The sequence below is a fragment of the Bombus huntii genome, chromosome 4, assembly GCF_024542735.1.
Source record: "Bombus huntii isolate Logan2020A chromosome 4, iyBomHunt1.1, whole genome shotgun sequence".
In the NCBI taxonomy this organism is placed as follows: domain Eukaryota; kingdom Metazoa; phylum Arthropoda; class Insecta; order Hymenoptera; family Apidae; genus Bombus; species Bombus huntii.
Genome location: NC_066241.1, coordinates 4692977 through 4718603, shown reverse-complemented (window position 1 = coordinate 4718603; position 25627 = coordinate 4692977). Strand labels below are relative to the sequence as shown.

Genomic DNA, 25627 nt, shown 5'->3' with positions numbered 1-25627 from the left:
TAGTTCGGTTCTTTGACCGTCAGGAGCGGTAATTCGTAAAATATGTTTTTGATTGAATTTCCCTCATGGTCATGAGAGTTCTCTCTACTCATCTCTGATTCGATTATCACGTTAGGACACGACACGACGCACTAATCGTGGTGATACTATCGTGTTACAACGTGTCTACGTGAAAGCTAACCTATATCAATATTTTAACGTTTTTGCTATGGGTACTCCAATATTAACAAAACAACAACAGAAACAGTCATTGTCAGCGAAGAAAGGATCAGTCAAAGGATTACGAAATGTCTTAGCGCAACCACAAGATAGTTATTGGTAAGTGTAAAGTCTACAATTCATATATAATTCTAATTAATAATTTCATTTTAAAGATACCATACTAAAAATGTTTATATTTGCATTATATATATATATTTTTAGGCCAATTGTTGATGAAGGAAAGTGTCCATTGTTGGAAGATGTTTTAAACAAGTAGGTTTTAAAAAATTGTAAAACATAGAAAATATTGGTATAAATTAATGCTTTTATAATTCATATTTATAGATTAATGCCATCTATAAAACGTCCGTCTAAATTAGTTCCATGGTCACAACTTAGACATATGAAGAAAGAAGAACGTATAAAAGCCAAAAAAGAAGCGCTTCTAAAACAAGAGAATATTCCTAATTCAGAATTAATGTAAATATTCTTAACTATATTGTTACATACTTCTCCGATTCACATATACTTTTAAAACTTACATTTTTAGAAATTCTGTGGTCTTGGGCATAAATAATATCACAAGATCTTTGGAAAAAAACAATGTCTGTTGTATTCTAATGGATGCGAACATTTCACCGCCGCTTTTAATAAAGCATGTTATTTATATGGCACAAAATAAGAAAATACCGGTATTATTATTGCCTAAATTGAAAACTGTAACATTAAACACCATAGGATTTGCATCTGCTGCGTGTGCCTTGAAGGTATAATTATTTAAATACATAAATGACATTTTGCTGATATTATTTTATTTTTATTATTTTGATTTCAGAATGTCGTGATGGATAATACAGATCATCATTTTCATCCTTTGTATACAACAATATGTGATATTTTTAAGGATGTACCTTTACCAAAAAATAGGCTCCAATTATTCAAAGATATTGAAACATTAGAACAGATTACATCAGATAAAGAAAACAAAATGAACGTTGAGAGTGAATCTCGAGTCTCCTCGGAACCAATTAAACATACAGTATCTACAAATGTATATATGTATAGATCTTCACACAAAGAAAGGGCATTTGTTCCACCTAGCACAACAGAAAGTTCCACAAATGAGCCCATTGTGAAAAAAGAAGAACAAGATAATTTTATTTCTTTAGCTAATTATGATTCTGATGAATTCGATACAAATATAAAGAAACATACGAGATATATTAATATTCATGAAGATCAGCATCCGACAAAACGAAAAAAGTTTCCAAGAGTTAATAATGCATCTGCAAATGTTAAATATTTACCTTTAAAAGTCAAACGCTTACAGGGTAACGTTAATCGTGCAAAAGCGGCGAAAGTTTCCAAATATAAAAAATAATGTCGCATCATAGTAGTATCATATACTTCATGAATGTCACCAGAGAATTTCTTATCTTACATGTTAATAAATATCGAATATACAAATACACTTTTTATTTTATTAAATAAATAGTCCTTACATCATATATATACATATATGAATACATATATATATATATGTATACATAAATATATAGAAATAACAAAACTCTGTTTTTTATACATATAAATACATTATATACAAAAACTATATTTTCATATAACTAATTTATATATATATAGCAACTTTTATTTTTTAGTTCTTATAACATAAGTGTTTTTACTGATTCATTCCTTTAAATACAAATAAACATATTATTATACATAGTATATAAGGTCTGATTATTTGTTAAGATAAGTCAGTCTTTCGTATATGTTGTGTCCACATAAAAACATGCAGTATAGCATGTCGTTGATTTGCATATAAATATCGTATATATGGAGTTTTATAAAATATTAAAATTGAAGATACAATATTGATTTCACATGTATATATTTAATGCCTAAGTAATTGTAGTATCATACAGGCAATGTAGAATTTACCGAAGATTTGAACATTCTCGTAAAAAACATTAGGCCTTTAGTTCCTCCTGGTATATGACTTATCAGGAATGATAACATAGCTATTAATTGCAAAACAGCACAGAGTATCGTTAGTGGAGTAGATTGTAAATGCAGAGCGCAATAAAGCGTTCCTACTAAAGTTACAAAGTAGGATATACTGAAACACCTTCTTTCAGCGCTGAATAATGACTTTAGGTAACTTAATGGACCAAAAAGGAAGCAAAAGCTATAAAAATTAATTTAATATAAATCTTATTTTATTCCCGACAGTGGCGTCCGTATTTATCAACTTACCTTGAGAGGAAGAAAGCACTTCCTAATGTATACAGAAGTGCAAATTTTCTTGCCTTAAGGAGCAAAACTGGGATATAAATCGCCGACAAACAGAAACAAAGTAAACCCATAGAAAAGCATACAACAAATGCTACTAGCCTTTGTGCTTTTGTCTGTTGAGGAAAGATGGAATTTGTTAACTTTTTTATGTAGACTTTTTAAGAATATTTAGAGGGTTAGGTTATACTAAAACGTATATACAAACCATGCTAGGACAACATTCCTTTTGTGTTCCTTGGATCCATCCCGCTTCTTGTTTATCATCTTCGCTTCGACCGAACCATTTTCCAATATTCGCTTTCGGTATCGTCACCGAAGGTACGGTAATTTTGAATTGTTTTTCATTTTTACTGCTAAGAAGATATTCGTTTAGTTCTTTGTTGAGATCGGCCATTTTGACACGTCGCCATACTTTATATTTATACGTTTATATACACAAAGTACAATAGGCAATAATTCCATTTTGAAAGATATCTTTACTTCATAGTATCCTTCAAATACTAATCTGGGAACATGACATATTCGTTATCTTCATCGTACTCTGGCAAGCAAGAAGTGCACTGTGTAAACCACATATGTTATGTGTACATATCACAAGTGTGAAGTTCAAATGTACCGCACATGCACATTATGTATATGCCGATAAAATAGATTTCATCTTATCTAATTACATTTTAATCGGCAAGAGAATCGTAGGGAGAATGATAGCAAAAATGATTACATCCGTGATGAGTTTTCAAACTTACATTTATTTAAACAAATCAACATTGACCTCATATTTACGGGTTGTATACTGCATTTGTTGCACAGGTAATGCATCACTCTATTACGCAAGAACTATGTGTCCTGCAACGCGTGGTATCATTTTGGGATTATTTGACAAAAAATCAAATACATCGGGGACGGGGGAGACTAAGTATCGACAGTACTCTAATTGGGACTAGAGAAATTTGACTAGAAAAAAAAAATGAGCGGTCGATCTTGCTCGCTTAATAGTAGTAGTAATAATAATGATAATAAATAGCAATAGTAATAAATAATATTCAATAATAATGATCGCAGTCATAGAGCTAATAATATTCGCAATGATGATAATACTTCTCGGAGACATAATAAACATGATGATGATAATAATAATAATAATAATAATAATAATAATAATAATAATAATAATAATAATAATAATAATAATAATAAATACATCAGCAATAATAAAAAGCACAACGTAACAATAATCGGGGACATAAGTAACAAATCGATCACATTCGAATACAGTACACACTACGAACCGTAATTCTTTTTTAACAGGTTCATCATTTTGCATTTTTTTTGTCATTTAATGATTTTATCGCTATATACGTACTGATCACGGTCACTCGATCTCTCGATTATACGATACATAGAATGAGACTGCTAATTATTCAACACGAAGGCTCCTAAAATCATTCTCATACCGCGAAACGAATCTTTTTTGTCGGGATTAAAGTACTTATTAATTACATCGCTGGGTATGTAATGTACGTGTTGTATACGTGAAGACCTATATTTTGTATGAAACATACGTATAATATATATATATATATATATATATATATATATATATATATATATATTATATATATACAGATAAACTTATGTTGCATACTCAACATACCGATCTTCATATGTCATCATATGTATATGTTTTCTCACCTTCATGCGTGATCCACTGTGTGGAACGTGTGAATGTGTGTACGTGTCTGGGTGTATCGTATTTATATGTATGTAATACCCGCGTGTTTTTCATTAACTATAATATTTTGGCTTTGTCTGTCCTTTTAATTTGTTTTTTTCTTTCTCCTTTTTAACGCTAATGGCAGCACAGATACAATATTATTCTTCTTTTTTTTTTCTTTGTTTTACATCGTATAGCATCTTAACGTGCCCGAGTCTTTTCTTCTTATAGAAATAACTTGTTATGAATCACTTTGTAACGGGCGTTTAGCGGCTCCCCTGCGCACGGAAACCGCTAAAATTGCCGCCATCCGAATAATAATTACGCAATTAATACATTACGCTATGTATACATTTATACAGTACGCAATGAATACGTCGGAATTAATTACTGTATGCACTACGAAGGAAAGAACCTATATATGTATATGTATACGTGTGTACTTCGAGAAGAAACGAATCGCTATGCAGCGCGTTATTATAGTACGTTTAATATAAGTGGCGTGGCTCCTTCCTGTTTCCCTTCTTTTGTCCCTTTTCTACTTTCTCCTTCCTCTCTTCCCTTTTTCCCTTCTTTTCTTTCGAACTTATCCTATTCGGCGAACTGATCGCGTCTCATCGTTTCCTTCGCCTTTTTTCATCTCGCGAAAACAATCGTCTAGAATGACGATCCACGTGGAATTTCAAACGCAAAAAGGAACACCTTCGTGTATACGATGCTCTGGTATCCGATGAAAAACGCATCGTGACCCTTCTCGACGTCACGTATCTATACGCTTCGTTCTAAAGGCGACCACGCGAATCAGATTCGCGTGTGATCTCGAGAAAGCTCGATCGGGAAAGGATCCTGCTCGCTATATAAATACTATATCATATTCGTGTGCAGCTACGAACGATCGTCGAGTTTTAAACAATAAATGCAACAACAGCCTTTGTCTCGTAAAAGTACATATTCGTAATTTATCAGCTATCGTTAATCGGCTACAACATCGGCGTCCTTAAATATACGTAGCGAGAGAATAAGAAAGTAATCGAAACAAGAGACAGGGCTCGTACGTCTAAAATGATCATAGTCTTCTGGGAATAGCTCACATAAGTACACATATGCGTTTGTATGTACATGACTGTATTCGTGTATGTATACGTGTATATGTTTATGCGTGTATGCGTAAATATCTGTGTGTATGTGTTGAGTCATTAAAAACCCTTGGAGCCTTCGAGGGGGAATGTAAAGTGAAGCGTTCAAAAAAGAGCGCGTCTCTATCCGCTAACGATTTACGCTAGAATAATCCTTAACTTCTGAACGAAGAAAATGGTGTGTCACGGTTTCTCGAGATCAAACGAATCCTTCGTGAGTCGACGAAAGAAAGACAGATTGCTAGCCACGGATAACTGCCAACTAATTAAATATATTATCGATCAAATGCAACTAATGGCGTATAATTATCTGCAGACTGCCCCACCCCCCCACCCCCTTAAACGGTACTTACAAATACCTAAGTGAGAATTTCTCGTACGCTATGCAACGGTAAAATCAGGCGCGCAGTACTTTAGACATTGTTTAATCTCCCATTTTCTCTTTTTTTTTTTTTTAAATTTTCTTATACTGTTGTATCTGTCGTAGATTTTTTGTATTTTTCTATTTTTTTTCAATTTGTTTAGTTTGTTCGATCTCGTCTTAAAACACCCGCAGTTCCATAGAAAAAGTTTACGAGCACGAGATCGCGCGTAACACGTGGAAGAAAAAAGGGAATTATATTCGTCTAACTCTTTAGCTTTTTTTACTTTTCTTTTAAATCTTTTTTCTCTTCTTTTATTTTTGTTCCGTTCTTTTATTCCTCGCGCGATTCTTGCGCAAGCAAAGTCGTTGACATTTAATCCTTTTCCGTTAAATATTTTTTTTGTTTCTTTAAATTTATCATACTTTCGCTCTCTCACTTTCTCTCGATCACTTTCTCTCCTTTTCTCTTACTTCACACTTTTTTTTTCATTCTTTAGAAAATAATTTTTATCTCTGTGAGTTTTCTTTGTGTTTCAGTACGCTTTTCTTTTTGTAATTTTTTTTTTTTTTTTTTTGTAGCGATAGCGTCAAGTGCCACACGAGTAAAGCCCGATACGAACGAGCGACGATTTCTTCCCGCGATATCACTGCGACCCTACGTCTGCTTGGTTATTGTTAATTGGGAAAACAAAGAAAGACGTATGATTGTAGCGATATCGCGCTGATAAAAGACGCTCGTCTGCATCGGGACTTAGAAACCGATCCGGAAGTTCCGATTTCTATTCGTGCGATTAGTTAGAATTAAAGTGTCCGTCGCGAAACTCTAATCTTTCTCTTCTTTTCTCTTATTTAGCTTACTTCACACCCCCGCGACGTAAAACCACCTCCACGTTGCTTGCAACAGGTTCATACAACGAGACGACATCGAGAAACCGCGAGGAAAATGAATGATCGAACAAAAAATTCGAGTCCGAAGTCTATGGGAGGAAGTCCCGAGTTACTACAAAAATTCTTTTTTTCTTTAACAGAATACGTCTTCTCTCTTTACCTCTTTTTCTTTTTGTTCTCTTCTTTTGGCATACACGATATAATACGATCACGCGCATTATGCAACTGTGCTGTTGGATACTCTGGTACTCGTAATTTAGAATTATAGTTATTATACATTATTAAAAATATGTACAAAATCTGTGTGTACGCGTGGTGTATGTGTTCATGTATGTCAGATGCATGAAAATGTTCAGCTCTGTTCATAGCAGCTAACATAGGTGTTACTTTGAAAAATTGATCAACAAAGTAACACACGTGTTAAACGCTTCAAGTCGATAAAATGCTCGTTTCTGTGTTCTTGTATTTATGTTCGTGTAAATATACGTGACACGTTGTTCGAAGCACTGATTAATCGGTATAGCACAGACCGATGAATGATCGGGGACACATTGAAATCGAAATACAAAATGGACTTTCGATCGAGGCTTCCTCCGTATCGTCAGAAAAACGTCTGAATCTCCTTGGAATAATATCAAAAATCTAAAACGATCGAGTATCGCGGCTAAAGAAGCCGGCAAGAGACCGACGAACGTGTGTACAGAGAGCATATGCGTTTTACAATATGTATACAGTACTCGAAAATCCTCGACGAGCCGCGAGCTTCGTCGATTCCACGGTTACCAGTCAATGGAAAAAGATTCGCTACTGAAAAAACATACCGTAGTCATTAATAAGTACGTGCAGCCGTCGATAACGTGGATTAGTTGCGTTTTTGTTTCGCTTAATCTTAGTACCCCATCCTTAAGTGGCTATTCAATGAACTGTAAATATAATCCTAATTAATATTGCACGCGCCGGCACATAGGGGCTGCTAAATGTCGTTTAGCTCAGCTGTCAAACAGCGGCCCCCTTTCTTCATTTCTTTTTTACTTTACTTCATGTATGAACTTAATTATGCGTATTATGCATTCGCGAATCGATCCATCCGAGACCCTGAGGGATCCACTATTTTCACTATACGACGACGAGTCGTTGACGCGATTTTTAATATTATTCGCGAAAACAGAAAGGAATATGTAACAAAGATGTCTTTCTCGTCGAGTCCCGACGACTCACCGAACGAACTTTTATACTCTCGTCTCGTTCTTGGTACGAGACCGATTTATACTCGTATAACCCTCACAGTGCACTTTAATCGTATCGTTCGTTTCGTTTCGTCTTCCTTTCCATTCGATTATCCTACGATTCTTTTTTCGTATTCCATCTGTCTGCTCTTTCATCAGCAACACGCAAACCGCATAGTTTTTGTAACTCGCCTTTCCATTCTCCTTTGTATTCGATATTAATATCAACTATACTTAAACATCTAAGCTCGTATTATTATCGTTATGTCGGATGTACCATTTAATCGAATATTACGTTCGACCGTTAACGCGTCGAGCTGTACTTTTCGGTGCTCAGTGTTGCTGAAAAAGTTCAGTATTATTGAGCCGAAAAATCATTCTTCGTTTATCAGAAGAGCGCTCACACGAGGGCTACCATGATTTCTGGTTTGTTCGTTTTGAGTATTTCCAAGCGTTGTGACGCGAACTTGGTTTGATTAGTCCTTGACTTGACCCCTCGCCTCGACCTTTGTGTATCCGCTCAGTTTTTGACATCTCTTTTTTACTTTTTTCTTGTTTTTTCTTTTTTATAGAAAGAATCGTTGACTCTTCAACTACTACTACTTCAACCGTTTTCTTTCGGTATATGCTCGAAATAATCGATTCGTAGTCTTCGTTTCGTAGGCCAACGATGTGGAATTGCGCCAGCGTGGATAGCCGTCACGAGATTCTCGTTCTCACGTCATCTTTATCCTCTCGTTCTTTCGTTCCTCTTCAATGGTAACTATACATCGTTTATGGTGTTCGTAAATTTCTTCCTCACCTTGTTCGTTCGCTCTCATGAATCCACGGTCTCAGTACGATTCCTAGCTACTCATCCATCACGCGTCGACGATGAGTGAAGCAGAAGCAGCAATTGAACAAAGTGTGTATGGCTCAGAGACGGAAATAACCTTGTCATCGCAGTTGCACGCAAATTTCTCTTTAACGTTCTCTTTTTTCTACACCGGTACAAAATATCTAAGCGGGCTAACTATGAGAAACGCCACCCCTCCTTCCCACCGTATAGACGAAAGGGAGGGACGAAATTAATTATAAAATACCTTCGCTTCGATTTCGAGTACCGTCAACCGTTTCTACCGTCCCCACTTAAACCGTCGTCACGTATTCCCGCAACTCGGTCGTTTCAGCTAACCTGTCGTTAGTAAACCACGGGTCCTCGTATTGGGGCACCTCCTCGCTGCGAGCTCTATTAGGAGCACGTGCCCGTTCACGAGCACGCATTCGGGGCACCTCCTCGCTTAACGATCTCTTGGTAATCCCCATCGTCACGGGAACCTCTAACAAAGCTTTCGATCTCATCAACTGCGGCCTCTGACGGCCCTTTGCTTCCTCGCTAGCCGCGCGAACGATCACAGTAGGCGGTATCAATCTGTCCTCGCTCTGATGACTACTCTCTGATCTAGCCCTTAGAGCCTTTTTCTTCGACAAGCCACGACTCTTTACGATACTCTTCCTGTGAACAGGCTGCGGAGAGTACTGTTGTTGTTGCGATCTCTGTCTCTTCACGGGAGTGACAGGAACCTGAGGAGACCAAATTGGCGGAGACAGATCTACCGGAGACTGTATCCTTTTAGGCGGAGTTCTTTCTGGAGATTCGTCCTTCCAGCCGCCTTGATAGATAGGAAACGCGGAGACTTGGTTAAGGATTCTCCATCGAAAGTCCTCGTCGTCGCTTCTACAAGGAGTCGCCTCTGGAGGTGGATGATGCGTAGGCGTTACGTTGTGGAAGGGCGACCAGGACTTGGGTTCTTCCGGCTCTTGAACCGCGAAACTACCGCCACCACCCTCCGTCGGTGAACCGTCGTAAGGAGTCCACTTGATCTCGCTGATGTGCTTCGGCTCCCGTTTTTTAATCCCGACCGTCGGCAGAGGAGAAGCGTCCTCGTACGGAGCCCACTTCGCGTTCGTGATCGTGATCTCTGGAGAGATCAACCTTCGAACGATTCTGTTATCCAGCTTGGACATCTGTCGAGGATCCGGCTCTGGCGACATGCTCCTTCGAATACTGTACTTTGGCCGTTCCTTCAAGCTCTTGCTCTTGAACCCTTCCGTGGAGTCCTGACTCCTCCATTTCGAGTCCTTCTTCTCGACGGGCAGAGAGAAGTGCGGTTTCATCGCCCATCTGGATCGAATCTTTTTCCCTTCGTCGGGGCTACTCACTTTCTCCTTCACGCCCCATTTTTTCGATGTTTGGCTGTCGACTCTCGCGTGAGATCTTTCCAGCTTCGGTCTCTCCCTGACCCTCTCGGTCTTCACTAGCCTTGTATCTTCGCTGGCGTGTTTCTTCAGTTCCGGCCTCTCCACCGTTAGCTGCACAACCCGCTCTTCCTTACGTTCCACCGTCAACGACGTAGAATGGTACAGTTTCTTTTCCGGCTCCTGTATCGTCGGTTTCTCCGGTTCAGGCGGTTCCTTGGGTTCCGACGGCGGTGAAGGTGCCAAGATCTTCGACTTTGGACAAGTGCACCTTGGTTTTGGATTCGGCAACACCTCCGGAACTTGAAGCCACCTGGCTTCCCTGGCCATTCTGGTGTCGTCGCTGCTGTGCTTTCTCAGATCGTGCATCGGCGTTTGCAAGTAATCCGGCTTGACCGACCATTTGTCCGTCTCCGCGCTATGATGCTTTCTGAGATCACCTCGCTGGATATCGTGCGATTTCTTGTCCTCCGGTGTCAGGCTATGGCAGCTGCATCTCGTCTTCTTGGCCAGATCCAGATCGGTGCTGGACGTGTGTAGAGCCCATCGAAACTCGGTTCCTTCGCTGGTGCGCTTCTTCAGGTCCCAGATCGCGTCGTCCGGCGAGAGGAAGCTACCGTCGGTCCATCTAGAATCGATGCTACGGTACTTGCGTAGATCAGTACGATCCCTATCGGTTACCGCGTCGACCGACGTGTCACAGCTGCATGTCCTCTGGGACGTTGGCGTTCTCTGGGACTCGAGAGGCGCTGGCTCGATCGCGTCCAGATCCTCGATGGTATAGTAAATCTCTTCGCGTCGCCTCTGACCACAGGACGGACATCGTCCGCTTGGCTCTCCATCGTCGCGGCTAGATCGATGATGATGGTGATGCTGATGAGGCTGTCGATGCAACGTCGAGGTCGAGGTCGATGCTGTGGGGTCAAGCTGCGGGGGCAGCTCCTCGTCGTCGCGACGGCCGTCGTCAGAGCGTCGTGACGTCGCAGCCGTGCCTGTCGATGCGCACCAGCAAGTGTGTGTAGCTCCGTCAAGCCGCCTTGGTGGGTACCGCGACTCCGGAGACGACGAGGCTCCGCTCGAGGCCAGTACCAGGCAGACTACCTCGATCACCAGCTCCACAGGCCTGTTTCATTTATTTCGCACTCGGTTAAACGAAACGTAATTAAAATTTATAGTATAATTTTAATTCTAACGCGATCGAGCACCTAGAGAGCACGCATGCGTGTTAAAAAGCGGACTAATAATATAAATTATAACAAACCTTTAGCTCAGTGAAGACCTCCGTGAAGAATCCTGGTTCGCTGTTAATCCGCAGCATCTCGGAGCTCAGTCGATTGACGATCAACAGACATCTATCCCAGAACTTGTCTTTGCTGTCCTCGATGAGGAACGGTTTCAAGGGATAGCTGATCTCGTTTCCCATGTAGCTGTAGCTCAAATACAGACACGTTAATACCGTCGCCTGAAGTTCCCTCTCGGACGCTTCGTCTCCGTCGACCAGCTCTCTCACCAGCATATAAATGAACACAACGTTGGCGGGATTAATGAATGCGACATCCTGTTGAAAAACATTCTATATTAATACCAACTTTAGACATTCAACCATGTTGTTTCATATATATAGCTCGCCACTTTTTTTTTTTAACCAATAACGAATATCGTAACGCGTAATGTACACCTACATATCAACACTAACTTAAACCTGTCTTTTCTCATATATACATCTTCCTTTATATTTGTATTTAACCTAGCCAATAAATACCGCCCATACGTTAAATACGTATTGTCGCTATTTTCCTCAGCTTCGACGTAAAAAGATCAACGTCCAGGCGAGTTATCGTAAGCAACGACCAAGGAAAATAACAAGGTAAAATCGAATTTCTACGAATATAGAGGGCTAGACGGACATTCGATGCATGTCTGGTGCAGGGGAGCGCACGTATTGTTGTTCCGCCGGCGCAGCCCCGTGCATCCAGGTGAAGCGAGGTGCTTCTTCTTGCCAGGCAGACGATACTCGTCCACCGGTAGAAAGGGATGATTCACGCTCGGTGTCGCATTACGTGCCGCGCTTACGAAATTGCAATCGGCATTGTCGCACTCAGCACTCCGGCTGCGGTCGATACTTCGATTGCAAAGGGTCTTCCTCTCATCGTGACCTCCACGGGGAAACGATGTTTCGCGGTTTCCACGAAGACCCGTCGCTGCACTCTCCGATTTGTTTGCCGTTGTTAAACGGAATACTTCTGCCTCGATGCACTTTGTATTTTAGCGGAGCTCTCGTATCTCTCTTTTCGGTGATACATGTAGGTTTTAGGAAGTACGTGTTTCTTATTTAGTTAGATAGAGCGTAACTAGGAAGTGGAGAAGAACAAAGTATGTTCTGCGTGGTAAGTTTGATTTTCAGGGTTCGAAGATTCATCTACGGTCAGTTGTGGAAGTTTTTGTACATGAGAAGACTGTTTTGATGAAAATGAAATTTCATCAAACTTTATCGCAAAATTTTCCTAACGTCGATTGCATTACCCAATATTCTTTTGAATTTAGGTAGCCATCTTTCGAAAACTGGCTAATGACAACGTAAAAGTTTGGTATATTCAATTACACTCCGATAAAGAGAAAATTGACACTTTAAAAGATATCGGTGTATAGACTCTATACGATTCAAATTGTAGGCAATCAATTCCTCGTCAGACGTAAGGCAATTTACGTAAACGAAGTTGTTAATATCGCATATTACGATCTACACATCTATTCCTATTCTTAGCGTGTTAAATATTAGCGATCGCGGCTCGAATCGTCCACTTTTGTCAGCTGTCCTTTACCAAAGGCGTTCTCCTTGCTCTAGAAACCGAGTCCTCCGAGTCATTAGCGAATTAGGACGCGGCGCGTAGGTCGGCTTGGTTCCAGAGTGCTCAAGCCAAAGTGCATTGGTTTGTCGAGTGCGCTTAAACCGCTGGTATATAACTTCTTCGTTAGCTTCGTATTCGTTTTACGCTTAACACGCAGTTATCTCGCGTATACGTGTGGCTTGTAAATACCTATGTTTACACAAACATCCGTCAAAACACACCCATATTCCACAGGTAAGCGGTAGTGACTAAATCACACGCGTTTAACGTTTCATCGATACGTTCTTTGCGTCAATATTATCGCTGTAATACGCAAGTATAGTTGATATATTATACAAAAGCTATAAGAAAGCTAAACTTAGATCGTCACAATCGCTGTCACGAATACCACGACAGCGTTGAAATATTCAGAGAGAAAGATATTAATTAGATAAGTGTCTCTTTAATGTCGTACAAACCTGTTTCAAAATCAATCGAATTTCGGTACTTTTTGCGCGTTTGATCTAAGTATCTATCGTACATACAGGTATACACAAAGTGTTACAGTAATTGTAGTATTATCGAGAAGAAAATGATACTACGCGAAAAAATAAGTCGGTAGAAACGATTGCTGGAACGCTCTGTACACACATGTATATTTATCTACCATACACCTACACATACGTCGTCGATTTCATATTCAAAGCGGAGCGAGTCTTTGACCCTTGAAGCAATCTCTAGCCCCACTCTCGTAGTTCTCCAATTACAACGACTGCTTTGTGATAATTAAAACGTACGGTGGTGATCATAGGCGAGGCGGTTCTTTCGATCGGCGAGGGTTCAACGGCGTATAGGGAGGTGGTTTCATGCACATATGGATGCACCGGCAGTGAGACCCCGCGGTGACCTGACAGGATCGATGCTCCCGATACTACGCGTTTCCTCTTGGGTAGCAGCGATTTTGCCAGCGCGTTGTCGCCCAGCCGGTTGTTGCACCACCGCCATCGTCGCCTTCTCGTTAAGCGCGTTAAACGCGTGCGTTACGCGGTACAAAGCGTCGGTACACGGCTCAATGCCAACGAACAACTCTGACGTGTCACGATACTCGGAGACGTCGGTGCTTCTACTAGATACATACGCCCCCCACCCACCCTTTCGCAAGTATTACAATATTTACTGATCACTCGCGTAAAACGCGATAATATAACGAATGTGAGCAATATTACGAAGAAAACGATTGATCGGTCAGAGTTAGGATAAGGTTCAGAATGCAGAGAAGAAGTTTGCAAAGGTCTTAAATTCTTTTTGGGGTACGTTTTATTTTCTGTAAGTGTCTTAATACTTATAAAGGGAACTGTACGTAGTCGTATGTCGCGGTAGATGAAAAGCACTCTCTCTTAATGATTTTCTTAATGATAGAAAATCCACGGAGCGGAAGATTGCTTCGGAGGCTGTAGAAAGCACGAATGTTTGCTCGAATCGTAACAGGTGGATCCAGGAAGTGTGCCACGAGTGATAGCCGTAACTATCGTAACAGAATCCGAAGCTTTGCGGTCGCGTTAACGATATTGTGGCGCACGTTGCAAAGGAAGAAAAGAAGAAGATCCGAGCGAACGGTGAAAAGAAAGCAAAGAACTAGAGGAAAGTAGCCCGCAAAAGGAAGGAAAGGAAACCCATCGATATTTAGCGAAAAGGAAGGAGGTTTACCGCGCGAACTTGTAAAAAAAGGAGGAAAAAGGCCAGCTAAGTTACAAAACATCGCGCTTCGACGTATTAATAGCCCGGCTATTTCCGTTTTTCAGGACAGATAATAACTTTCGATATTAATTGGCAGCCTGTATCGGAGATGAACACGGGGAGAACACGATGGCACGGCAAAGGAGGCGCGATTTATTTTTAAAATAAAGACCTCACCGAGCCATGTACTCGATACGTATCCGTGGAGTTTCCGCGTGTCTTGGTCGGTTCACAGAGCTCACCTGCTCGGGTATAACGTGGCTCTGTGGCAAAGCCTTCGAGGGTAGAAAAACGGCGATACAGAGCCGACGGAGCACACGACCCGCCTGGTATATTCGTTCCCTCGGTCGATATTCCCTTGGGGTGAGCGGCCTGCATCCATACACGGACCTCTGCAACCGCGTTTTTCATCAGCTTATCGAAGATTCAACGGTTCTAATTGAATTTTCGAGACTCTGTACATACGAGACTGTGACGGACCTTTAATTCGACTGACCAGAACCCGACCAGGTACACGCTTTTAACTCCAATCAACTCGAGGTCGCACTCATCCGCACGAAAGTGTCTCTTTGATGTTACAACGTACTCGAGCCATCACTCTCTTCGGTATAATTGAATTCGATACCGCCTCTGGAGAGTATTTGGACAGCGAATATTAGGTAACACTCGTTCAGCTATCGGACGAGTTTTGAAAACTCAGGAATCGGTTTCCTTTCGTTCGTCCTTTATTTTTTAATTTCTTACGACTCAAGTAAATACTTATAATAAATACTTAGCGAACGATCATATATTATGTTTTTAAATTTATCTTGGAATTTCCTACATCTTGTGTCAAGTTTTTGCGATAAATGGACGTATGGAAGTAAGTCGTTTATTTTTCGAGAATAAAATGTAGAGTCGATTTGGCTTCTGAGAAGCTTCACATATGATCGCGATCGTGCACGCGTTGCATACGGAAAGATAATCCAAGGATAATTAAGCACGTGGGCGCGTGATGGACGAGCGATTACCTATCGTGATACCGTGGAATCCGGAATCGGTTTATTTGGCTTCCTGTTGACAAAGAATAAGATAGGCTATCTTACACGTGCGCTTTCCCTTTGTCGTCACAACCCGACCACATCGTGAACACGAAAAACGATTGCACCGGCATATGGTTTCCCTTTAACGAGATTCTCCGCAATGACGTTCAAGCTTCTTCTATTTACCGTCTAGACAAAGTGGATTAACGTTCTAACTTAAACGATCTACGTGTTGCTCCTGCTTCGGTATTTCGCGATCGTCACACTTGCTCTCGAGTCACGTGCTTTTTCTCAACGAACAAACACGTCGGCGAAAGTGGATTAAATCGAAATTAAATCGGCGTTGATCGGTCGAGATCGGAATCTATCTTGTTAGAATGGCGATCGAACCTTTTCGAAAAATCAAACGACCAAGCCGCGGTTTGAAAGTTTGGCAACGTTTTCGCTGAACGAAGATTATGCGACTCGACACGGGAACGCTGTTGCAACAAATAAAACAAACTCGGTTACCTAACCACGAGACATGGAATATTCCGATCGTAAGCTTCGAAAGTTCGTTGTTAAGTAGAATTACGAATAAGTTTTATATAATCTTTTTGGAAGGACGATATTAGCGTAGTTAGCGTACGTTTCGAGAGTCATCGTGAAATAGTCATTTTGGCGGAACAAAAGCTAAGTGAACATAATTGTATTGGTGATAATTTGTTTCCTTTTACGCTGTTCGTCATTCTGTGTTCCGTGAAAACATCAATTTTACCATTGATCGTGTCAAGTGTGCGAAATCTGTCGACGCCCTCGCTGTGAGTGTGTTTCTAGGGCGGACTGCATGTGTCACCCTTGACTGATTAGATTTGAGCACGTGCACGATCGATTTGCGGTTCTTCGTCGCCGAGTAGAAACCTCAGAGTGAAAAGAGCGTGCTTTCGCATTATTTTATTTCTACATGACGTACACAAAGTTACGCCGAGAAAAATCCAGATATCACTGCCTCGTTAAAAAATGAAATAACAACTTTAAAATCGAAAAGTACAAATATCAACTACCGCTATTTTCCAATAATTGGCGAGCTTTTGTTTTTTTTTTTTTGCTCTGTTTCGTACGAGCAGTGCAACTTCTCAGGAAGTATATATTTCGCCATTACAGTCGTCGCTTCGATGACCGTCGTTGTTATGCGCGCCACTTAACGTCGAATTAAGTGGCATCTGGAAGGAAAAGTGGCAGAAAGCACGATGGAAAATTATTCAGGGCATCTGATTGCCCTACTTGCGTCAAAGTCACCACGAATCACGACTAATTAAGTATGCAACGATCGTCCTTGTGAAACGCACGATTTCTGAACTTTCCTGACAAGAATGGGCGGGAGTAACATCTTCGTTGAGTTTTAAATTATTTTCAGAGAAAGTGGCAAAGTAAGCTTTTCCCATTCCCTTTTTTAAATATTTTCTCCATACTACGAACCGTTTACCTGACGTTCGTTTACGTATAAATAAAAATATATTTAGGGCAAACATTTTTTATAGACGAACGATTTTCCAGCCCTAACGGATAAAAGAAATTTTCGTCCGATATTTAATAATAGTAGCGATTCGGTTTCGCAGCGAGGAATCGATAAAGGCAACTTTTACGTAACACTAGCTGGGCTTTCGATAATTCGATGCAGCTACGATCCGTCCAACATCCAGCAATAAGCTTACTTCACCCTGTTCTACTCCAACTACGAAACTTCTCTGCTCGAGTTGGGGTTCACCCTTAACGAGCAACTTCCAACGACACCCGAAATCCTAACCTTTGAATCTACACACCGACTACTTTATCAAGGAAGCTGTGAGCTTCTTCGACATTCCTTGCTGCAGACATTTCCTCCCCAAAAATCCTAGTTTCCGAAAGTAGGGTAACATGGTTGCATCGTGTCGATAAACCTATGGTACGCTGGCAAACGGCTGACGAAAGCTGCAATTTTTTTAAGTAATCCCCTTTCCCTTGGCTGGAAGCTTCTTCTTTCGAGGGTAAGAAGCTCTGGGGTTCGGGGAAGAGGTCGTCTCCCCGTTGCAATTAAAACCGAAGGGTGAACGTCCCTAGCGAGGTCCCCCGCATATTTCCACACGGCGCTGGTTAAGGGGTGGTTCTACAACGTTGCCGCTCCACGCACGTGACCCTCCACCCCCACCCTGGCACGCAGTTTCCCCGATGCTGCACATTGCTGCACACATTTTTTTACCGCGGCGCCTTAACCACCCTCTTCGATACCCCCTCCCCCTATCGATTCGCGACCGTTCTTTATAATTAACCGCGCGGCGTTCCAATTTCTGGCCGAGAAAAAAAAAAAGCACATATATACGCGCTGTACGCGTAGTACGAGCGAATTAGTGCCGCATGGGAGATGAACTAGGGAATGGAGAAAAGCGTCGAGCCTAGCTATAAAAGGATTTTAGTCAGTTTATTATAGAGAGCCCGCGGAGGAAAGTAGGTGACTGAAAAAGGGTGGATGATAACGTAACGGCCGAGTATCGCGCTAAAAATAATTATTCCGCTGATAATTCTGGTGGATTTTACGTAGTGTGTGATGTCACGTAGGCAGGTTCGCGATATCAAACGTGGAGGAAAAGCGGCCAGGAAATTGAATACTCGTAGCAGGGACTGACGCGAGTGCTTAACGTTCGAGTAAGGGCTAGTAGGATTTGGGGTTGAAAAACAGGGTAACGACGATCGCTAGAGAGATTCTTCGACAGCGAAAGCTGCGGCTCTGTGTATATTTACCTACGCTGTACACTCGTTCGAACGAATAAACACACGCACGTGGATGGGCTCCATGCTACCCTTATTACGAATCGACGTGTGCGTGACTGCACGTTTATATCGATGCTACTTTCCCTCCCGAACGTCTACCATCGTGGAATACCGCATACTCGTGACTTTTGCACAGATAGCTCCTCGATAGATGCTGAAAGGGGATTGCTTTCTGCGTTTCTTCGCAAGAATTCTAGGAACGAAGCTTGGCATAGTTTTTCATTGGCTTTCGCTGACGTTTCGAACGATGACGCGCGAAATTAAAAAAACATAGATCAGATTGTAGATATTCACGAGTTTATAGAAGATTTATGGATGCAAAAATGCATGAGCTAAGACAATAAATCAAATTTTTGTATATATATGTTTGTATATATGCAAATTACCATGTACAGTACGCTTAATGCATTATGATCAGAAAAAAGGAAATAAAAGAGATAATTCCTCGATCGTTGTTGGCGCGACGTTTCAGGGATGAATCTAAAGATCGATGTTAACAATTCGACGCAAAACGCGCGGCCGCGTGCCGATGGAAATGTCGCATTTCGATCGAACCTTCGAAACTGGATTAGCGCCACGACCATATCAATATTCCAGTCGAATCTCTCCTGTTCCCAATATAGATAGTTCAACTTTAGAAGACTCGAGCTATTCCTCGACCATTCCTCTTCTTCTCTGTCGATGTTCGACTTACAGCGATAAAAGAATTGACGCATCGTTGCACGATAGAAGGATGTCATGGCGGAGCATTTAGGATAAAGTCGTTAACGGAGGATTTTTTGAATGGAAAGATAAACTGAACCCTCGTTGCATTCGTTTCGAGGGGGAGACTTTATCGGTAACGTGCGCCATAAACGCGACGAACTTATCAACGTAGGAAATCGTTCGGTATCGTATAGTCTCACATGTTAGAATATTTAAAAATCAAAGTTTCTCGTATTCGTATTCGCAAGGATCAAAACTCGGCTAATTGAAAATTCTGATCAAGGAACTGTCAGGTTCGAATAACCGGTTAAGATCTGGAGAATTTCGAAACTCGTAAGCAATAAAATATGAGCATGAAGTTTTTTCTGAAAAAGACAAATAGGTTGCTCGAACGGTGGATAGAGCAAGAAAGCGTGGAAGTATTATATGTTTTTACGTGATCGGTGATAATTATCCGATTCGCGTGAACGTGATGACATTGTGCTTAAGATAGCAGGGACGCGAACGTCACCGATGACGAAGGAGTCGCTTGTCAATGGGTGAGTAAATATCGTTTTCGTGGGCAGATTGACGATGGTTTTCCGCAAAACCTAATGCAACGTTGCGTGATAGCTCGTAAGCTGGATAATCGATAATGACCTTCGTAGCTGCGAAAGAAAAAGGACAGTGGAAGGAATCGTGGTTTACAACGAGATACGTCGCACGAAGGAATATGTTGATTCTGGAAAAACATCAGCTTGTAGAAAGCAGGTTAGATATCGGAGAACGTTCGTGTCGATTCCGTGGGCGAAAATAAAACGATAAATTCGCGGTAGTCTTGAATTCAAAGTATTGTTTAATTCTACGCTAGTACTTGACCCAATTTGTTATTAGCAGCTATTATGTTTCATTCTCTCCGAGATTTTATTGTAGAAACCAGAAACAATCGAGGCAGCTTCTATATCGCTAATAATTTTTTCATTCCTTCGCCCACGATTCATCGTGCGACAACCACATATTCCAATGACAAAAGAGTCGGTGTTCCTTTCGCTTTCGACGTCTTGCGCGTTGATCGACTTTGCAACAATACATCGAAAATGGAATTCTCGTCTATTCAGAGTGTCTGAAGCGACACGCGATAATGGTATGTCCGACAAACTAGACACGAAAATCAACTTCGTTCTACGTCCAGAGTACTCGCTCTCCTACACATACGCGAACGTTTGTTAACGAGCAGAGATACGTCAAAGTTATTGCTGAAAACCTGAAAGCCAAACGAACGAGTAATCTAACCTGTTACAAGTTCATAACATTTGCATAAGCCGCGATATTAGCATAGAAGCGTGATTTGGCGGTAAAATCGAAACGAATTCGAAGGGAAATCGCGAGCAGTTCGCTCGATCGATCCTGTACCTCGAATGCGTGTCCCACGTTGTACGTGTGCAACAAACAGTTCATTGCGCCGCCAAGTACCATATGGATCTGTCTAAATGGAAGCTGGTGTTTCGTTGAGGGAAAAAGTTGAATTCCCTTCGTGGCATATTGTGACTAACCTGCGGCCTCGGCGGCTCTCATCACGGAGCCACGTATTCCCGTGGGTCATCGCGTATGCATGCACCCTGTGGAGCATTTCGAACGATGGAAGGAGCTTTAGAGTTTCGATAGGAAAAGAGTCGAGGGTGCTCTCACTGTTCAGACGCGTGGCGAATCTCGTATCGCCTAAATGGCAAAACGACACTTTCGTTCGCCTCTCTTTTTCGCCATGCTCCCCCAATATGCATCGAGTCGGCGTGAGACGGATGTCGAGGAGGATTTGGCTGAGCTGCAGGGCAAATATCTTGCGCGACCAAAAGTTTGTTCTCGATCATCGAGGCTGATCAAACCTTTCGTCTCTCGCGCTTCTCGTCAGCCGCTAATGGCGACGATAATATGATACCGAACGGCTGAATCGCCTGGTGTCTCGCTTAATTCACTCGTTATAAATGATATTCCAACGATGAACTTTAACGAGGTTGTACCTAGGACGGTCGATGGGATAAACACTGATTATCGCGTTATCGTTAATTGGTTGGCTTTCGTTATCGAGCGCGACCGCGTTGCTTGCCTGCAAACTAATTCTCATATCGATAAAAGTTTCTAACGATAAGTTTTTAAGGTGGAATCGAAGGAATATGAGGACCAAAAGGATATAGTTAGGTAGAATTATTCGAGTCATCTAAGTCTCGGTCATCTTAAAATTCAATCTTAAACTTTGCAGAGAACGATGAAATTTGTCGTGTAATCGAAGTAAGTCTACCTTGCCGCATCGTTGATATAACGTTAAAGTTATTTCAATGACTCACCTGCCAGCCTTGAAGCAATAGGCTTCTATCGACGGTCCTCAGCCACATGACAGCGTCGCCGGCCTGGAAGTCTCTTAAACGAGTGCATTTCCTGTGAAGGAAGACGCCGAGGCATTTGAGCAATTCCGAAGTCGAGGCTTGAATCACGGTTTTCCTTGGCTTCGGGGGTAAAGGCTTCTGTACGAGCTTCTCGCACGTCGGGTTGTGCGTGGTATGATTGTTGTTCGACGCCGGTGGTTTCGTCTGCTCCAAGGGAATAGGAGATTAATCTTCGTAAAAGTACTCGCGGGAGAGGATTTATCTTTCATAGAGAGAGAGAGAGAGAGAGAGAGAGAGAGAGAGAGAGAGGGAGAGTAGCGGATTTCACAGCGTGGCTAGCGATAAATAATTCCTTATCGATAGGGGAGTCTCGACTTCCGCTTTCAACTGAAATTCTTGAAGAGTTAGAACGATGAAAGTTGAACACGTCTCTGAATAAGCAATGTTGCGTTTGGAGAAATTTTTCGCGAAGGGAAGGAAAAAGTACGCGTGTGTACCTGTGCAATAGACGAAGGGAAACATCGACGCGATCGATATAGTTTCGATCGTATCTAGGGTCAAAGCACCTTCGACGTTCTTCGCACGAGACTGCCAAGTCAGTTTCGAGGCTGATTCGCGGACATTTGCACGAAAATGGGCCACTTTTACCGCAATCGCCACGCAAACTATGCCGTATGGCGTAAACTATGCAACGGCGTTTCTTTCTTCCTATCGTTTGGAAAATTTTAAGCTCTCGATATGATTGACGGGTGCCATGCCATTGGCTTTTCGTTCGTTTTGACGTTTCGCGAACATTGGCGCAAAAGCGCAACTCATAACACTACTGTCTCGCGAAAAACCAAAAGCATGGCATTTATAAAATTATAGTTCAAAATATAGTACGAATATTTGGTACCACCGATATTTTTTGCGAATTTGATATCGATAAATTAATTAAGTAGGAAACGGCCGCAAATATTCTGTATCTTTGGTAAAAACTAAGAAAACAAAAAAGAACGAGTCTCACCTGAGGCGTCTGTATGTTCTTATTCTTATCGACGATGGGTATGTTATCGAGCGGCTGCCTAAAGCCGATATTCTTGTTCTTATTGTCGAGCTTCTTCTTGTTGTTGTTCGACGTGCTGAACCGTTTCCACGAAAGCGCGTTTATAAACAAAGAATGCTTCTTCAAGTTCTTCTCGAGCGCGTTCTTCTCCGAAATAATTCTCGCATTGTCGTTGTTATTCAAATTGATATTATTGTTTTGCAACGAGTTATTGTTCGTAGGCGGATGGTTCGTGGGCGGCGCCGGCGCCACTGTAGCGACGCCACTCTTGTTCTCCCGATTCTTCGCATTGTTCAACTGCTCGTAATTGAAATTGTTCAACGTGAAATCAGCGGGATGTTGATGTCCCGTTGGCGGATAAACGGAACCGCGTCTGTCACGCGGACTGAACGACAACACCGTACCCATGCTGCTGGGTCGGTTCTCTTGTTGTTGTTGTTGTTGTTGATGTTGTTGTTGCTGTTGTTGTTGCGACGGTGCCTGTGGCTGTTGCTGCGTCTGCGTCGCCTGATGACTGGGATTCTGACCCTGTCGACTTACGTTTTGAGTCGGATGTCCAGGATTTTGGCCCGGATTGGTCGTCTGCTGTCCTGGGTTCTGGGTGTGATGGCCTGGGTTCTGATTCTGGTGGTCCGGGTTTTGACTCGGATGGCCTGGGTTTTGACTCTGGTGGCCTGGGTTTTGACTCTGGTGGCCTGGGTTTTGACTCTGGTGGCCGGGGTTCTGGCTCTGGTGGCCGGGATTCGAAGTCTGGTGACCCGGGTTTTGACTATGTTGTTCCGTTTTCTGAAACTGTTGAGCAGGATTCTGATGAGCGGGGTTTTGAGTCGAGTGATCCGGATTGTGCGGCTGCTGTTCCGGACTCTGTGTCTGTTGTCCAGGATTCTGGGTCTGATGACCCGAATTCTCAGCGTCCGCGTTCAGCTCCTGGGTCTGATGACCCGAATCTTGTGTTTGCTGAGACGTAGTGGGCGGAGGTCTCGGTGGTCTCAATGTTGTAACGCGGTGCGGGGGTGGCGGGGGGATTCGAGGAACCGAGGATTCCCTCGAGGGTCCCGTCAACGGGGTGGCATCCCCTGGCTCGATGGCCTCCTCCACGACGGGACCCACCACCTCGCTCAGCCGACCTCCCAGCCTGCTGACTTCTACCTGCGACGTGAACGACCCTGTCTCCTCCTTTACCTGCACTTCCTATCGAACTTCTCGCCTCTGTTTTCGTCGCCTTCTCCCCTCTTCCCGTCGTCTGTCTCGTCAGCTACCGTTAACGCGATCGCGTATTTTCTCCTCCGCGAGAAAACCGTGAAGAACGTCGTACGACCAACCGCGATCGATAAACCAACAAGTCCACCAAGAAATATCGTACAGTCGGCGCACACTCTTTTCTCGATCGTTTCGTTGGTCGTTTCGTTCGCGAAAACTTCCCTCCTCGAGCTGCTTGTCACGAGGGAAAATGTCGTCGCTGCGTGGAGAAGATGTCGGTCGACGTGCAAAATGGCGAGCGATCGATGCCTCACCGCCCTCCGCCTTTCGGAGGGAGGATCAATCGGGTGAATGAAAACACAGAAGCGACACACCGAATTACCTCACCAGATATATTACTCCGTTCTCCCTCTTAGTCTGATCCGAGGGGGACGCGTACACCCCTTTTTCTGGCAACTCTCTTCCCTTTCACGATCCTTCCCAACTTCCGTGCCGTTCACCAGCACACTCGCTGCACTCTCGCCGCACTCTCGGTTACCACTTTCCAGCCGTTGCTTCCACGCGGTTCTCGTGGATCCGATTTCGTAGATTGGCTCGAATCTCCCTTGCCGATAGATCGATACCAGCCAATAACAAATCATCCACGAGAACGTTCACTCCGCCGTTCACTCTCGGACCAGTCGAACGCTTCTTTGTTTACCACCCTGTTTTCTCGAACCTCTCGGCTAACCAGAGAAAATCCACCGTTCGTTAAGAGCTTCCTCTTAATCCCAGATTGCCTTGTCTCTCTTCTAGTTTCTTCTTCGATCGGACGAACGTTTAACGACGCAATTCACTCTTCCCAACGGCGAATGTCGAACACTTTGACGGCTCACGCGACACGACCTGTCACTGTTGACAACGCGCGAGGGCTGCGTGTATGTTGACAGAGCTAGTGGGGAACCAGTGGCGCGGCGAGCTCCGATTCGTGTCTGCTGGCTGCCGTGTTCGCCGACGTCGCCGTCACCGTCCTCGTCCTCGTCCTCGTCCTCGTCCTCGTCGTTGTCGTCGTTCGGTCCTCTCGTTCGTTCGTTCGTTTGTTCGTTCGTTCGTTCGTCCGTTCGTCCACCGCCAGACTTTCTACGACCAACCAACACGTAGCACGCCCCATCCCTGTTATCGGTGCGCGCGCAGTCGTTCGATAAACGCGCTACGTCGATTTCACGGGGGTGGAAAGACAGAGACAGAGATAAGGAGATTAAGGAACACGGAGAAGGAAAGAGAGAACACACGGAACGGCAAGGGATCCCCGAACAGAAGGGTGAAGTACGGACCACGAAGGTGAAACGAAGAGAGGCTAGCCACGCCGCATACGCCCAAACATTTCTTTCGTTTCCTTCGACGCCGCGACGCCCGCTTCTCCACCTCTAGCTTACTTGCGAATTTACGAATAACCGCCCCTCACCTTCTCACCCCGCGGCTCTTACGCGAATGTTTGGCCGGAAGCGACCGCGGGACCTGAACGTAGGTCGAGATTCTACCTCGCGGAGAACAGCCATTGCCGAGTGGGGGTTGCTTCCCGCTATGCGGTTTTCGACTCGGCGAGCAATTTTATACCTATACCCTTTCATGCCTTTTTAACTCTTTGCCTCCTCTCTACGCTCTCCTTTCATGGGGTTTTCCAAGTGTTTCGATACGAACGCGTCGATGCTTTTTTAAGAGCGGATTAGATTGATCGTAATGATCGATGAAAACGATCTTGTACTTGCTACAAGTGCTACGAACTACGAGTATATATATATATTTTTCTATCGAAGATTCGCGCGAGATTCACGAAGAAGAAGGAGATCTAAGAAATTTATAAAGAGAAAATTCTGTTTTCTTAGCATAACGGTCAAT

The 25627-nt window shown here is 42.8% G+C and overlaps 3 protein-coding genes across 3 annotated transcripts; 1 reads left to right on the top strand and 2 right to left on the bottom strand.

Moving 5' to 3' along the window:
- Positions 1-65: 65 nt before the first annotated feature.
- On the top strand, positions 66-1670 carry LOC126865031 (uncharacterized). Its single transcript, XM_050617070.1, has 5 exons — positions 66-318; positions 424-474; positions 547-681; positions 752-968; positions 1037-1670. Exons 1-5 carry the CDS (start codon positions 209-211, stop codon positions 1580-1582), a joined length of 1059 nt encoding a protein of 352 aa, XP_050473027.1. The 5' UTR covers positions 66-208; the 3' UTR covers positions 1583-1670.
- A 408-nt stretch (positions 1671-2078) lies between these two features.
- Positions 2079-3124, bottom strand: LOC126865033 (uncharacterized). The gene is made up of 3 exons (XM_050617072.1): positions 2705-3124; positions 2461-2612; positions 2079-2392 (listed from the first exon to the last, which is right to left on the bottom strand). The coding sequence occupies exons 1-3, from the start codon at positions 2891-2893 to the stop codon at positions 2122-2124; spliced, it is 612 nt and encodes a 203-aa protein (XP_050473029.1). The 5' UTR covers positions 2894-3124; the 3' UTR covers positions 2079-2121.
- A 7828-nt stretch (positions 3125-10952) lies between these two features.
- Positions 10953-23740, bottom strand: LOC126865030 (cyclin-dependent kinase 5 activator 1). Its single transcript, XM_050617069.1, has 4 exons — positions 22511-23740; positions 21466-21708; positions 11327-11623; positions 10953-11188 (listed from the first exon to the last, which is right to left on the bottom strand). The coding sequence occupies exons 1-4, from the start codon at positions 22955-22957 to the stop codon at positions 11093-11095; spliced, it is 1083 nt and encodes a 360-aa protein (XP_050473026.1). The 5' UTR covers positions 22958-23740; the 3' UTR covers positions 10953-11092.
- Positions 23741-25627: the final 1887 nt, after the last annotated feature.

Bases quoted from the DNA above. Each gene is read 5' to 3' on its own strand.
- LOC126865031 (XM_050617070.1), top strand. From the start codon at position 209: ATGGGTACTCCAATATTAACAAAACAACAACAGAAACAGTCATTGTCA. The intron at 682-751 runs GTAAATATTCTT...TTACATTTTTAG, and splicing joins ATTCCTAATTCAGAATTAAT to AAATTCTGTGGTCTTGGGCA. The intron at 969-1,036 runs GTATAATTATTT...TTTTGATTTCAG, and splicing joins CTGCTGCGTGTGCCTTGAAG to AATGTCGTGATGGATAATAC.
- LOC126865033 (XM_050617072.1), bottom strand. From the start codon at position 2,893: ATGGCCGATCTCAACAAAGAACTAAACGAATATCTTCTTAGCAGTAAA. The intron at 2,613-2,704 runs GTTTGTATATAC...TTTCCTCAACAG, and splicing joins AGGAATGTTGTCCTAGCATG to ACAAAAGCACAAAGGCTAGT. The intron at 2,393-2,460 runs GTAAGTTGATAA...TAATTTTTATAG, and splicing joins AGTGCTTTCTTCCTCTCAAG to CTTTTGCTTCCTTTTTGGTC.
- LOC126865030 (XM_050617069.1), bottom strand. From the start codon at position 22,957: ATGGGTACGGTGTTGTCGTTCAGTCCGCGTGACAGACGCGGTTCCGTT. The intron at 11,624-21,465 runs GTGAGTCATTGA...GTTTTTCAACAG, and splicing joins TATTGCTTCAAGGCTGGCAG to GATGTCGCATTCATTAATCC. The intron at 11,189-11,326 runs GTTTGTTATAAT...TAAATGAAACAG, and splicing joins AGGTCTTCACTGAGCTAAAG to GCCTGTGGAGCTGGTGATCG.